The 14,315-nt window shown below is 37.9% G+C and overlaps 1 protein-coding gene across 5 annotated transcripts in view; it reads right to left on the bottom strand.

The window, feature by feature from the left end:
- ETV1 (ETS variant transcription factor 1) overlaps positions 1-13,881 on the bottom strand; it is a 66,235-nt gene extending 52,354 nt beyond the window's left edge. Inside the window, exons 1-5 of one of the 5 annotated variants that reach the window (XM_010399097.4) lie at positions 13,862-13,881; positions 12,608-12,741; positions 11,698-11,785; positions 9,904-9,951; positions 98-151 (exon numbers count right to left, since the gene is read on the bottom strand). In XM_010399097.4, the coding sequence (XP_010397399.2) occupies positions 98-151; positions 9,904-9,951; positions 11,698-11,785; positions 12,608-12,652 (235 nt within the window). In that variant the 5' untranslated portion in view covers positions 12,653-12,741; positions 13,862-13,881. Of the gene's footprint in view, positions 1-97; positions 152-1,468; positions 1,518-9,385; positions 9,528-9,903; positions 9,952-11,697; positions 11,786-12,607; positions 12,742-12,829; positions 12,853-13,256; positions 13,411-13,861 lie in introns of those variants that run through there. The other 4 variants (XM_039571565.1, XM_010399098.4, XM_010399099.4 and 1 more) reach the window with 4 other exon arrangements.
- Positions 13,882-14,315: the final 434 nt, after the last annotated feature.

The following is a 14,315-nucleotide window of genomic DNA, read 5'->3' as shown; positions in this document are numbered from 1 at the left end:
AAATAACAAATACGAAGACACAGATATAAATATACAAATATATATATATATATATATATATATATTCTAAGAAAGTGATGCTTTGTAGTATACTTACAACTTTCAGCCTGATAGTCTGGCACAAACTGCTCATCATTGTCAGGTACCTGAGCTGAAGATAGGAAAACAAAAACAAAACAAACAAACAAAAAAGCAAGAATTAAAACAAGCCATTAAAGCATAAATAAAGACTCTTGTGCTTAATTCAAAGCACAGTCAAGTTTAAAATTATGATTTCTTGTTTCTTCATTGTTGAATATGAAAATCAGGCAAGCGCGTCATTTTAATATCAGATAAACCCTGGGGTGAAGCTCTGTGGTGCAGTGTGAGTCCAGAGAAGCCCTGGCACAGAGCAATGGGAATGGGAGTATGTGGGGACTCACTGGCCCTGCCTCACTCCCTATACCAGGGTCTGGACCTACCATGCCACTGGTAAAACGCATCTGTGCTCATTTTCAAAATATCTGCACATAAAGTCCACATAAAACCAAATTCTACTGATTAATGCTTATGCTTCTTTAACCTGAAACTACCACACCTTCAGCTTACTTAAAAGTGATTCCAATTGTTCGTGGCAGTCAGCCAACACAGTAGGGATTTTCTGTTATTGTTTTAAATATTCAAAAAGAACTATTTTACCAGACCACAGAATTCCTGGTTCAATGACAACATTTCAGAAATCGAAAAAAGATTTACTTAAAGCAAAAATCATGATTAATATCCATTTGCCTTATGTAAGATCGTCTTTGCTTTTAGGAAACTTCCATCACAAACCAGGGCTGCTAAGTACAATCATTTCACGGTCTGCTGATAGATAATTTTGCTCCTCTGGTACCACAGGTCCTTTTCATTGTATATCTAAGACATTAGCCATCTCTCAAATTGCGTGGTAAACTCATTTAAACCATTTAAGCTGAAATACCACTAAATGTTTATTAATGGCGAATACATTCAAATAACTGCAGAACATTACACTGAGAAACGGCATCCTCAGACCATGACTGCTTCTGGTACATCGCGAGAGAGACCCAGCTTATCATCTTCTAACTTTGTCATCTTTTCCTCAACGTACAAGCTAACTGGAATCACCACAGCAAAGCTGCACGAAATTATCGTTTAAAAATACTTTACACGGTTCTTGTCTAAAGACAAGCAAATCATTCATATGATCTTAATTAAAAGTTAACATCTGCCATGATCTGGTTACCCAACAAGATTTAAAAGGTAGATGCTGCTTATATAACCATTTATCGAAACTGTGACTATCAAATGTTCTCAAATATGTGAAATGATAAAATGTAACTTTAATGCCCTTCGGAACACTTTCTAGTATAGGAAGTGCATATTCCCCATTATATATGTGCAATTGCTACTAGTTTTAATATAATTAGCTTGAATTAAAAATAGATATTTAATTAAAATTACTCACAATTATTTTGAATGTGCACTACAGTACTCTTCATGGACCAGATCTCCACTCCTTACTCAGGAAATATTTCTAATGACTTAACTGGAAGTTTTTTTCCTGGGCAAAGAGTTCAGAATCAGGCTCATTATACTGAAAAATTATTTGCTCTGGGTTTTAAAATAAATTTAAAATCCTACTGTCTTAATTGCAGCAAATGTCCCTTAAAAACAAATGACCTTGGAAATGTGCAAATACAGATTTGAAAAGAAGTGTGAGTATGATAAATACACTAAGTGTAATTAGCCTTAATTTGAAAAAAAAAAAAAACCAAAAAAACATAGCTACAGTTGCTTTGTTGTTTGAGTTTCTAATTAAAAAAAAATCCAACAAAATCAAACATGACAGTAACCCATCCCTCTAGAATAAACCAGTACCTCTGAGGACTTGTTGGCTCCTCGTAGTTTGAAGCTGTATAAAACAGTACCAACCCAAATATTCCCAGTATTTTGATGCATTCAATTTCTCTTTCTTCAGAGAAACCACAGAAGTTTTTACCAAGAATGAACTCAGGGACAGGATGAGACCAAATACTAACACTCCGCAATTTCTGACACTTCACATAATTGACTACATGTGGATGTTTGGCATTTTCCTTACAAAAATGCCAACTATTTGACTGTCACAGAAAAATCTGATTATGAAATCAAGGTCGCCTACTTAAAAATCAGTTTTTAAGATTTCTTATATTTCCAATTGTTTTTGAAGCGCCTGTGAGTACATTCAGAGTTAAAGTAATTGAATCAAGTTCTGTAAACTTCTTTTTTACAGAAGACATCCCACACATTTTTCTTAAGCCAGCTATCATTCTAAAATGCAGCAAGGAGGTTTGCAGAACTAATTTTTTAACATGCACCTGCATTTTATATATACATGTATATGTAGAGATATATATATAAAATCTGTGAATCTAGGATATCTTAAAAAGCCTCAAAGAAAACAAAACCCCTCCTGTTTAAATAAAGAGGCTACATTTAGTGATTGCAGAGCTGGGATAGAAATCTCATCTAACTTTCCAGAGAGCATACTCTGTACACTGGACAGCTTCACCAGTGCTTCATTCTGGTTTTATCAGTTTCATTTGACTTAGTCCAGAAAAAAATCTGCTGTAGAGATTTATGTATATATCAGTAAGTAAGGTCCTTTTTTTTCCTCAGCCATAGAGTAAGAAAAAAATAAAATATATCTGGTTGAACTGTCATGGAAACCACTAAATAACTGCCATTAACCCTGATTTGCTCCTGTTTATGGAGTAAACAAGAATGATGTACTTCATTCATGGATCCCCAAAATTTATGAAGGCATATTTAATAGAGAAAGAGCACATCACTTTATCGGTACTCTTGAAACAGGTGGAGGCTATGCTGTCAAAATTTACTTTAAATGCAATATTAACATAGCCTTAAAAGCCTCTGCAGAGAAAGGAACACAGCAAGTTAAGAAGTGTTTAAAACCCTGCCAAATAACAACAAAACAAATAACAACATCCAAAACATTCAAACTAGGAACATGCATTTCCTACTGGAATGTAAATTTAGTAGCATCAGTACCTTAGCAATGAGCCCACAAGCCTATATGGAGAAATTAAAAGGACCTGCTAACTGGTGGAAATGAGAACTTAAATTATTTCTTCACTTAATCTGGTATTATTCTCAAACAAGCAGAACTGAAACTTGCACACGATCATACTGCTGAAAAGCAAGCACTCCTTATCATACAGAGACTCCTTCCACCAGCATCTCACTGTGAGATGCTAAATCATTTGGATACATCATCCCATTACTAAAGCAGAAGAGGGGTTTTGTACCTGGATTTTGGATAATAACAGGTAGATTTTGCAGCAAATTAGACAGGTAAAGACACTTCAACATGAATGTCTAAAAGGAAAATATAACTTGCAGTGTCACAACTGTCTACACATTTATATACACAGGCCATTAATTTCCTCTTTTATTCACAAATACTGCAACTTAGCAAGGCTGCCATAAAAGCTTCTGTTAACATACACAAGACACAATGCATACATCACCAATTTTTTTTTTTTTACTTTGCCATTCAGAGGGAAATTGAAAAAAGATATCTGAAATGATCATTCATCTGAAAGAGAACATTTCCTTGAGCTACTTAATTATGGGGGTTTGAGAAGGCAAGTATATTCCAAAAGACTAATAAAAGGTTTTGAAGGATATTAAGCACGTGGCTTTTACTGCTTATAGCAGAAGCAGCTACATTAGTTCATTCCACATTCAGAGCCATCAAGTCTCAGACTCCTGAAGCAGGCAACATCTGCAGCATAAACTATCCAACTCAGCCTAGAATATTACAAAAGTTTTCTTTTTCTTCTGACTATAGCTATAATGTCTCAAGAGGATTTGGAAAGCATGCAGAAATGCTAATGATGATCTTGAAGATGTTATCCGTTTAGGTTTTACAGTTTCACTACCTACTGAGCTATGCAAACATTCACAGCACAAAAATACTTAATACTTGTTCGTAGTTTTCAGAGCTTTAAACACTCTTTGAAAGGCTGAACTAATGGCTCATTTTGCAAAGGGAAAGCAATTTGGAGGAAAAAAAGTTTAGAACTCGGGCCTGTTAGCTTGCTTTCATTGCAAGTAAACAAAAAGTCCCCATTAACAAGCATCCAGGACAAAAGGAGTTAATATTTAATTAAAACCAGCTCTATCCACTGTAACAATGACCTGGAGCCAAACAAGGCAGAAGATGTATGAGTCATTCTTTCTGCCAGTGAATGAGACAGCTGATCTCCGAAGCAATTCCTCAAGACAAGCAGTCAGAACTGGAGTTCTGCCTCCATTCACAAAAACACAGTCCAGCATGAACCATGTGGCCCCAACCACAAGCTTTTCATGTCACACCCTTCCAGAAAGCTACAGCAAAGTAAACTTGAACTTTCGGCATAAACACAGTGATTTCACTGCTTTGTCTCAAGATGCAGCACAGACCTGCTGAGGAACGTTATTTAATAAATGAAAAGTTAAGCAAACTATAAAGGGCTTAGACTTAACTCTTCCTTCTCCCACTCACAAACTGCTTCCAAAAGCTCAGCTGCACTCCAGAGAAAGGTGTTCCTGTTAAAAAAAAACCGGAAACTTTCCAGAAAAACAAGAAGCTGAAAATGCTTCACTTAAAACTTTATTTCGGGTAGCAGAACACTTCCTGCGGTACTGTGTGCTCTGACCTCATGCTTCACTTTTAGAGCTAAGAGCAATTAGTTTTAAAATATCCATCATTTATTCAAAGTGGCAAAAGAAATTGAAATTGACAGGAAATTCTATATGAGCAGTAATATTTTGGCCTCAGCTAAAATAAGACTTTGGGCCTCAACAGTAATGGGTCTATTGAGTTTTCTTTGATTCATTGTCACTTCGGAATATCTGAAAGACTGGCTAAATTGTAAATATTCCTGCAAGAGCTGCGGTGTAGGTTGGTGGTTGTTCTCTTTCCACGGGAACAGCTGTTTCTAACAAAGACACATTGGGAAGGCTAAATAGTGATAAATTTCAAGATGGTAAAAAATATTATTTCCCATAAGCACTGGTTTTGCTGTCAAAACAACCCCAAACCGTTTTTACATAACATGAGATGCTCTGACTAATAAACTTAAATGCAGTTCAAAACTAGCTCCAGATCTCAAAATTCTTCCTTATGTGAATAATCCCTAGGAATAAGAAGATGGGTTTGCAGAATCTGCTCTTCATTTGCTGCTATACTAAAAATGAGAAAAAAACTTAACTTAAAAGGAGTATTCACATTTAATATTTTGCTACATGCCTCATGGTTAGCAAACCCCTCTATGCTTTTGAAAATTACTGTTTTGAGTAAAATTATTTACTTTTCTAGCAAACAAGAAAAACATGAAAAAGTTTATTACTACACAGACTTTCAGACCTGTAGATTTTTGGTGGGTTTATTTCTTTTGGATTTTTTTTTAAAGTAACATCCCCTTCCCTCCCATTTTGCCTAATCTGTTTTTTTTTTTGTGCAGATATTTATGATCAAGAGCTGTGAGTACTAGAAAATCAAATCTATCAGATCACTAGAGTCCACCAGGAAAAAAAAAAAAAGAACATTCTCTGTACTACAAACTGAAAGTGTTTTCACTGCTTTTAGGAGTGTTTGTTCCTGTCAGGCAGATTTCAGCCCTGGAGGTATTAAATTACTATTTCTTGACTCTTATTGCTCATATAAAAATGTGGATAGTTCTTGAATGTGGCTACATACCATCTGCCTGACACCAGGTAAATTTTACAACTTTATGGCAGAAAAGAGCTAGTTAGCCAGATTAAACAAAGCCACTCTAACTACACTAATATTTGAAGATCCAGTACTTTCTTTTATTAAAAACAATCCTTCAAGAACTAGAAACTATTTCCTTTCACACCTCCTTATTTAAGAAATAAACTGCAAGTCAACACTCGCTTAGACATCACTGCAACGCTAGTGGGTCCTTCACATCAGGAGAAACAGAGGGAACAAACTTATTTTCTCAAGTTCATTCCAAAGTTGTCCAATAATTATTTGACAGAAATAACTTACTTTTAGATACTAAGAAGCAGCTTATGAATACTAGTAGCCTGAAGAAGCCATCTACTCAATTTAGCTGAGCTGCGGTAGAGGCATGAACCCGTTACCTGTAGCTGTTATTCCAAACCACTTACTGTTTACTTTTTGGATGTTTTTCAAATCACACAAAGAACACTATTTCATTTTTTAGTATATTACCATCTGATAAGCTTATTATCTATTGCTCTAAGAAGCAGATCTAGTGCATAAATGTATTATTTGTCTTTACCTGGGATGCCTTTTATGTATCTTGAACAAGCTGTAGGAGAAATTAGTATCTAAATAATATTAAATAAAAATCGGAGTTTTTTGTTAATCTATTATTCCCCAAAACCAAATGCTTTCACCATAGAAAGGAGACACTCACTCACTAACAATTTGTTCTCTCTTCATTTTTTTCCACAATAAGAAGGAAGAGCTACCATAACAAGACAACATTAAATTAATATTTTAACCATTTTTTTCAAGTCATTGAACAATTTCTACCTGACAGAACCAATGGTATTGACATGTCAAAATGTTGCCACTGAGTTAATTAAATATAAACCAAAAGATAATATCTGAATAATATTTCTCTTGGTTAGCAATAGGCAACTTTAACTACTTTAAGATTGAACATTGAAAAAATTATTAAAGGCTTCCTATTTTCAATTTCTAGCATCAGAAAAGAGTTATGCTCTATCTTCTGTCTTGCATAACAGTTGACACGGGGCAACCTTATTCAGAGTAAGTTCTACATCATGATTGAGATTCTTTCTTACATATATACTGCTACACAGAATAAGAAGCAAAACTCATTTCCATAAAAATCTACTATGCAGGTAGTAGAATACATTTGTGAGCTCTCTGTAAGTAGTATTCAACTTGTTAATTATGTAGTAATAAAATATTAAACAGGTTACTGAATTGTTTACATTTGGATTAATACTTTAATACAAGTGAACCTCCCACCATTTCCAACACAAAAGGAATACATTTATTTTCTGTTTACTTGTTTACCACCAACTTGTCACAGGTGACACTGGCTGTAAAAATCTTCAGGCTGAAATATGTAATGCAGTAAGGACAGCTTCAGGAAAAGCAAAACAAAGAAAAATCCACAAGCATTATTTTTGTGTGTCATAAAATACAACTCACTTTCTTCTCCTAACTAATAAGTAGATTTTTGACCTGGTTACTCCCCAGTGGGGATCTGAACTAGTGGGAGAAACCTGGTCAGCTGCCACTGCTTTTCTTAAAAAGGGTCAAGATGTTTTAAAATTTCATGGTCATTTCCCTGGCTCAAGAGCATTATGAAAAGAAATATGTAAACACTAGTGATGCTGCCAAATTGGCAGACTTCTAGCCTAGGAAGGTCCAGAAGAACATAAATGGACACATCTAGCAATGGGTAAACAAGTCTGATTTCAAAATCTGTTTCCTGGCTAAGCTCATCCATATAGACATTTGAGCAGAGCTACAATGTCCTCAAACACTAGCATATTATAAAGACTACCAGAAGTTATTAAGGGTGGGTATTTTTCATAAAACTTTGGGATCAAGTTAATAGCTTAATATTTGATGTTCTCATCTTAACTTTTAATTTAGTTTTAGCCTTAAGAAAAGCTGTACAAAGTTTGTGCTTCATGAAACCATGGCATGGCCCAAAACAGAGTTTTCTTAAAGTATTTCTAGAACACTGAAAAACCTGTAATATTTCATTGCAACATACTATGGACAAATAGCGTTATTTAGCTTTATTACTTTCTGCTAGGCAAAAAAGCAACTTTTTTTTTTTTTTTATTTTTATTCATTAATCATCCCAGATTATTTTATCTGCCTTTATAAAGGTTATTCAACCTAGCTGACATGGGACTAGACACCTTCTCTCTCAAAACCCATCTAAATTTATTCAGTGAAATACACTGATAAAGAGGTAAAAAGGCTCTCAAACAACTGATTCTAGTCTAAAATAAGCAGTGCCTTCAGAATAAAAATTGGCATTAGATTAATTTATGCACCTATGGAAATGATCAAATTAATTTTAAATTCTGTATTATTTTTCAAACTTCCATTATTATCTGCACATGCATTATGAATCTGCCTGTATTTTTCTGACCGAAGATCAAAGAAATTTAATCATTTTTCAGAAACAAAACCATCCATACCAGTGAAAAATATCAAACTGAAAGTTAACCTCTCCATTAAAATATAGTATCTTTTGAGTAGCATTTTAACATGCTTCTGATTTCCTAACATGAATGAGATGATACAATGTAAAGAGTTCCTGAGGAAAATTACCACAGGGAGACAGCTACAGTTGCATCTGACCATTATACTACAAAAATGATCTTAGTACAGGACATCCTGTTTTCAATTATTAGGGAAGAATTGTATTAGTTCATAAAAATATATCCTCTGTTCCATTAATTTCAGGAGGGCTTTTTGATTACACACAGAATAACCCCATACTCAAACTAATACTAGCAGAATAAAAATGTCATCAAAATAAACAATACCTCACAACTTATTTATAGGTAAAGAAACTACACAAAAAGCTGTTAAAACAGACTCACGACATAAGAAAGTAGTCATCAGCAATATTTCCCTCTTTTTGTGAACACCAACAGCAAGCATTTCACCCTAACATCCCTCCTTTCAAAAAAAAAAAGACAAAAAAAACCCCAAAACCAGAACATCTCTTCTATAGACAGCTGTGCATAGTCCTGTACAGGAAAAAAAATTAAACATATGCAAATACTCACATTCATTTAAATCAGGATGAATCTGGAGAGATTATTTTAACTTGCATCAAATTTATGTCTATTTCAGATGCAGAAGTTTACATAAAAAAATTGACCAGAAATATTAAGAACAGATAATGCACAAAAAATCTTTATGATTCAAATAAACAGTACTGCAAATATCAAAGGAAAAAAAATCAGAAAATGTTGATGAAAACAAATAGATTTGAACGAGCAGAAAGGTACCTTGCAACTTGTTAAAGTTCTCCTAATGCAGCAGCACATTTTTGTTATTGTTAAATGAATCTCTCAACAACTACTCAAAATTCAGATTTGTACATTATTGTTCTTAAACCTTCTCTCTTCATTAGAATGTGCTCTGCAAGGTTATTTGAAATACTGAAAAGAACATGCATGTGTAAAACACACTGATGTTAGTTTTCTAATCACCCGGTACAGAATCTCACAACTACAAATACAAAGACAAAAATAACATGCAAAATATTTAAAGGTTTCTGGAAAAAAAAAAAGAAAAGAAATAAAAAGTACTAGTTAAGTACTTCATACACACCTAATGTTCTGTGTTGTGAACAAGGTGGAAAGAAGACACTTGCACTTAAATCTTGAAGCATCCCGTCCCGATGAACCCAGAGAAACTAATTTCTGCCATCAGAAAAGTACTCCACCAGAACACCAAATAATTATATGTGCTGCTGAAAAGGAAACAGCAAGCCCAGTTCTGGCTGTATGTAGTCTCTCGAGGTACAATAATATAAACCTGATCAATTGCAATTAAAATCTGAACAGAGGCTTAGAACTTGAAGTCTTGGTGCATTAGTTCTTGCCAAAAGCAGATGTGATTGTGAGCTGGAAGCAATTTCTCCTGGTAATTTGTGATGACACTGGGTAGAGCAGCCCCAGAGTCCCCAAAGACAAACTCATCAGAGGCTCTAATGTATGCATGACACATGAGGTGGCTCTTTTAGAGCTCAATTAATTGGGCTGAACATTAAGACAGCAAGTTCAGGACTTTTTTTTTCCCCTCCAGAGTTGTTTTTTCCTCTTTTTACAAGCAGTTTTTTCCCTTACCTTCTGCAAGCCATGTCTCCTGTAATTGGCTCAGATCTTGAAAGAGTTCTGCAAAAATATAAAGACATGGATAAAAGACTCACATCTTTAATCTCTTCATTAGATTAAAATATGTTCAAAAATATTTTTTTCCCTAAGAACAATATACATTAATTCTGTTTTGGCAGTCAAATGTACAGACAAAGCAGGCATTTTGAGGCACTTAATGATTTTTCTACACCTATTAATAAAAACCCAAGCAATTACTGTATTTTCAGCTCCTGAAATAATAACCAGAATCTTAACAGAGCTCTGTAGTATAAAAGGCTCATTCAGCAATACATAGAAAAGTTAAAAATTATAGTATTTCTTACAGGTGAACTATTTCTTCTTATACAATTCAGGCCTCCTCCTGTAATATCTGCCCCAGATAAAGCTTGCTCGGACTTCCACAGTTCTGCCTGAGCAATAACTGAGTGTTTTTAATAGTAGGGTCATAACTATCATATAAAAATTCTGAAGCCATGACCTGAGATGCTGCAATAGCAAAGAGAAATGGGAAATCTTTTGTACTTCCCCTTATGTTTTACTTCATATGCCATGAGAATCACCACCATTTCCTCTGTGCTGTACTCACTGTACTTCTTTAAAGCTAAAACCACTTTCTTCATGGACTGAGTTTTGCAGCAGCTTATCTTCTGCAATTCACTGAAATCAGTTACTTATAATGGGTGTAAACCAGAGCAGCATTTGGCTTACTTGCAAATCTCAGGAACTCAGTTACGAAAATTCTGTTTGCTAAGACTAAGTAGGATATTTGAACTAACAAATGGTTTATTTTTAATCTACTGTATTTTGAGAGAGACTTCCTCTTTTATGAATGCTGACAGATAACTATTTACATATACTTAAATGACAGAGGCTATTTATTTATCCTGTGGACTGATACCCCACATTCACTTTGGGAAATTACTTAACTGAAAATCAGAAAGTTGCTTCCTTTTCAATCTACTTTTCCAGGCAAGTATGGATTTTGAAAAGTGTGTCAATGTGTTCTTACCCTGATAATATTCATACAGGAGTAAGTTATAGGCCTCTACATATCTTCCTCTGTCTTATGTACTTTCAGAGCTGTAGGCGTAGCATATGTACGTACCTTGTAACCTAAAGAAGTGTTAACAGCTATTACCAGCCTACAGTTCCCAAGCTACAATCCTGAGTGGCTACTGATGGGGCTAAGTTACAAATCTTTGGCCCTCCAAAACTTCCTCCACACTGGGCTTCTTTAATCAAAATTCCCTGGATCTTTAACCCTGTTAGTGTCATACAAGAGAAACAGGACAGCAGACAACAGAAGTCTGACTATATAGTAAAGCTGGTGAAAACCAAGTCTTCACACCCACATTCTCTCACTCCTGCTACCACCAGTGAAGACATACCAGGGAAGAGGACGTTAAAAGATGGGAGGGATGAAGAATGCCTAAATCTGAAGAGGCCTGATGGTGAAAACACCAGGTGCCATGACTTGTGTCAGATGCTGCAAAGGCTTGGCTGAAGTGCATGACATCCGTGTGCCACATGTGCACAAAATGCAACAGGGTAAGTCAAGGAAAGACTTTCAACTTTATAAATTTATTGCCTTTGCCAGTTTGTTTCACAGTAGTAAATGTAGTTTTCTTGTCTTGTTTATTCAGATTGATCTAGATATATTTATCTCCAAAATAAATTAATAAAGAGCTCTCAAAAAGCATCTCTGCATTAGTAAGAAAGGGAGAAGGAGAGAGGGGGGGAGGGGGGGAAACAACAAGCCCTCACCTTCTGAATCATGAGCCAGGTCTCTGTTAATGAATTTTCTTTTCCTGACATTTGTCGGTCTCTCATTACAGTTTCTCCCACGCGGATTCTATATACAGGAAAGATCAGTTACTTTAGAAATCTGAGGTTTGAGATTTGGTTGGGTTTGTTTTGGGCTTTTTTTAATTTAATCAGGAATATGCAAAGTTGGCATAAATTCTTTACATTTTCAAACAGGGAAACGGTTACCACAGGGAGACTTACGTCTTGCAAGCCTTCAATTTCTAACAAAAGATATTGCTGAGCACCTAACATCCTCCAAAAGATTCCTGTGTCTAAAGGCAACACAGTTCTACCTATCTATGTAGACATCTATTTGTACAGATACGTATATAATGTGCTCAAGCAGCAACACAATACCAGTCGTATTTTTAGCATCTAAAGTATACAAACCTACACGATAGCCCATAAATCCCCATAGCATAAGCTATGCAGGACAAACCAGATATGAAATTTTAATAGACTGCTTTGTTTCCCTGTGTTACTTATAAAATTGTTTGCAAAGTCCTGAAAGGAAAAAAAAAAAACAAAAAAACAGAGGGAAAAAAAAAGGTTAATGTTTGCCTCAACTTCATTCTTCTGAACGTTGCAGGCAAACGCAGCCAGAAACTTTGAATGCAGCTGCTGCTGCTCTCGCCTCCCTCATCCGCTAATCATGTGCGTGATTTTTTAATCATCCCAAAACTGTCTTTAAAAGAACACGACGCTTTATTGCAATAACTAAGAAGATAGGCTCATCTTGCAAGCAAAGCTCCCAGATGAAGAGTCGCCCCTACAGCGGTAACAAAGCAGAGACTGTGTCTGTAAAACTCCCCCACAGAAATAAGTCGGAGTCAAGTTTATAAACACCAACTTTGAACTGATCACTCACATTGGTGACCATGTAAGGCACTTGCTGGTCATAAAATCCATCCATTCTGCAGCTCTTCCACGAGTCTTAGCTCAGTGTTTTATTTACTGGGCATTTGATCTGGAGATTTCCTCGGGATCTGGACTCCAATCAGCCTAGAGGGGAATACAAGATGGCTTTTAGATTTAAGAAAAAAAAAAAAAAAAAAAAGGCAGCATGAATGAACTGCTTGCATTTGCATACCTAATTAACCTCAAAGAGTCCCATTCATAAAAAACAACCCTCCCTTCTCTGCCTTCACCTGGGTTACACGCTTCTGCCAGCAAAACGCGGAGCAAAAGCACTCCGCGGCGGCGGCGGCAGCCAGCGGGGCGAGAGGCAGGGCTTTATTTACACTGCGCGCCGCACCCGCGGGCGATCCGCGCCGGCGGCAGCCCCGGCTCTCGCCAGCGTGTGCTCAACTCGTAATGGCGAACGTGGGGCTCGCCGCGCACCTCGCGGCGGCGGCGGCGCCCGGCGGCCACGCACACACCACACACACCCCACACACACACACACGGCCCCCCCGCCCCACGCACCAGCCACCTTCTCCCACGGGATCGCTCCCGCAGCCCCACCGCCGCCGCGCAATCCTGCGGGGCGGTGGGCAAAGTTGCGGGGGAAGACCCACCTGAAGGCCACGCGCGGCGATCGGCTGCAAAAAAATTCCCTCCAAATTTAATAAAAACATTAATTATTCCCCGGCACTTCCCCCTTGGAAGCCGCGAGCGCCACTGACAGAGCTCAATCCCGTGGTTTTTCCTCTCCTCCTCCTCCAGGGGCCCCCGAGCCGCGCCGGCGGATCCCCGCCGCCCATTGGCTCCCCGCGCCCCCCGCCGGATCGCCGGATCGCCGCGCGCCCGCCCGCCCCGGCCCCGGCCCCGGCCCCGGCCCCGGCCCCGCCGCCCCGCCCGGCCCCGCGGGGGGCGACTCCGCCGCTGCCCCGACCCGCGCCGGCGGCGGGGGAGGGCGTCGGAAGTGGGCACTCGGGTGCCCGGGGGTATCCCGGGGCCCTGCCGCGGGCACTCCGTGTCCCCTACGCCCCCCGGGTGGCAAGGCAACCCCTTCCATTCACAAAAAAAAAAAAAAAATATATATATATATATTTAAAGAAAAAGTTTCGCCTCCCTGACTCCGTAAAGCAAAACACACCCCCCACGCACACGCGCTCCCTTTCTTGGTGGCAGAGCTGCCCCGCAAAGCGCCGCGGTGAGCGAGGCGAGAGACACTTCGTACCGTTTTGCCCGGAGCCAGTGGCATCCCCCGGCTCATGCCTGCTCTAGCTTTGGGGCTTTTTGTTGGGCGTTTTTGGTTGGCTGTTTTGGTTCTTTTTTTGGTTCTTTTTTTTTTTCTTTCGTTGAATCATAGAAAGCAATTTTTATTTCTACGAGGATGACATAATTTCTAGGTTTTGTGGACAGAATTTGGCAGCATGCATACACCGGATCTAGGGGAATTTTTTGGTGTAGTGGTGCCAGGACCTATCAAGTTAAGGAGTTCTGAGGACTTCTCTAAGAAAACAAGCTTTCTGTTCTTTGAACAGAGTGGATGTTGGAAGGCTGTGTCCGAAAACTGCCAAAATGCACCAAAGCAGATTGTGTGGTTTCGTAACAGCTATATTTGTCCTCTCTTTGAGCAGTGAATTCCAGGTATCACAGCAATCAGGTGGTAAATTTAGGTATTCATGACG

The sequence above is a fragment of the Corvus cornix genome, chromosome 2 (assembly GCF_000738735.6).
Source record: "Corvus cornix cornix isolate S_Up_H32 chromosome 2, ASM73873v5, whole genome shotgun sequence".
NCBI classification, from domain to species: Eukaryota; Metazoa; Chordata; class Aves; order Passeriformes; family Corvidae; genus Corvus; species Corvus cornix.
The sequence above is the reverse complement of the archived record's forward strand: the minus strand, read 5'-3'. Positions and strand labels throughout refer to the sequence as shown.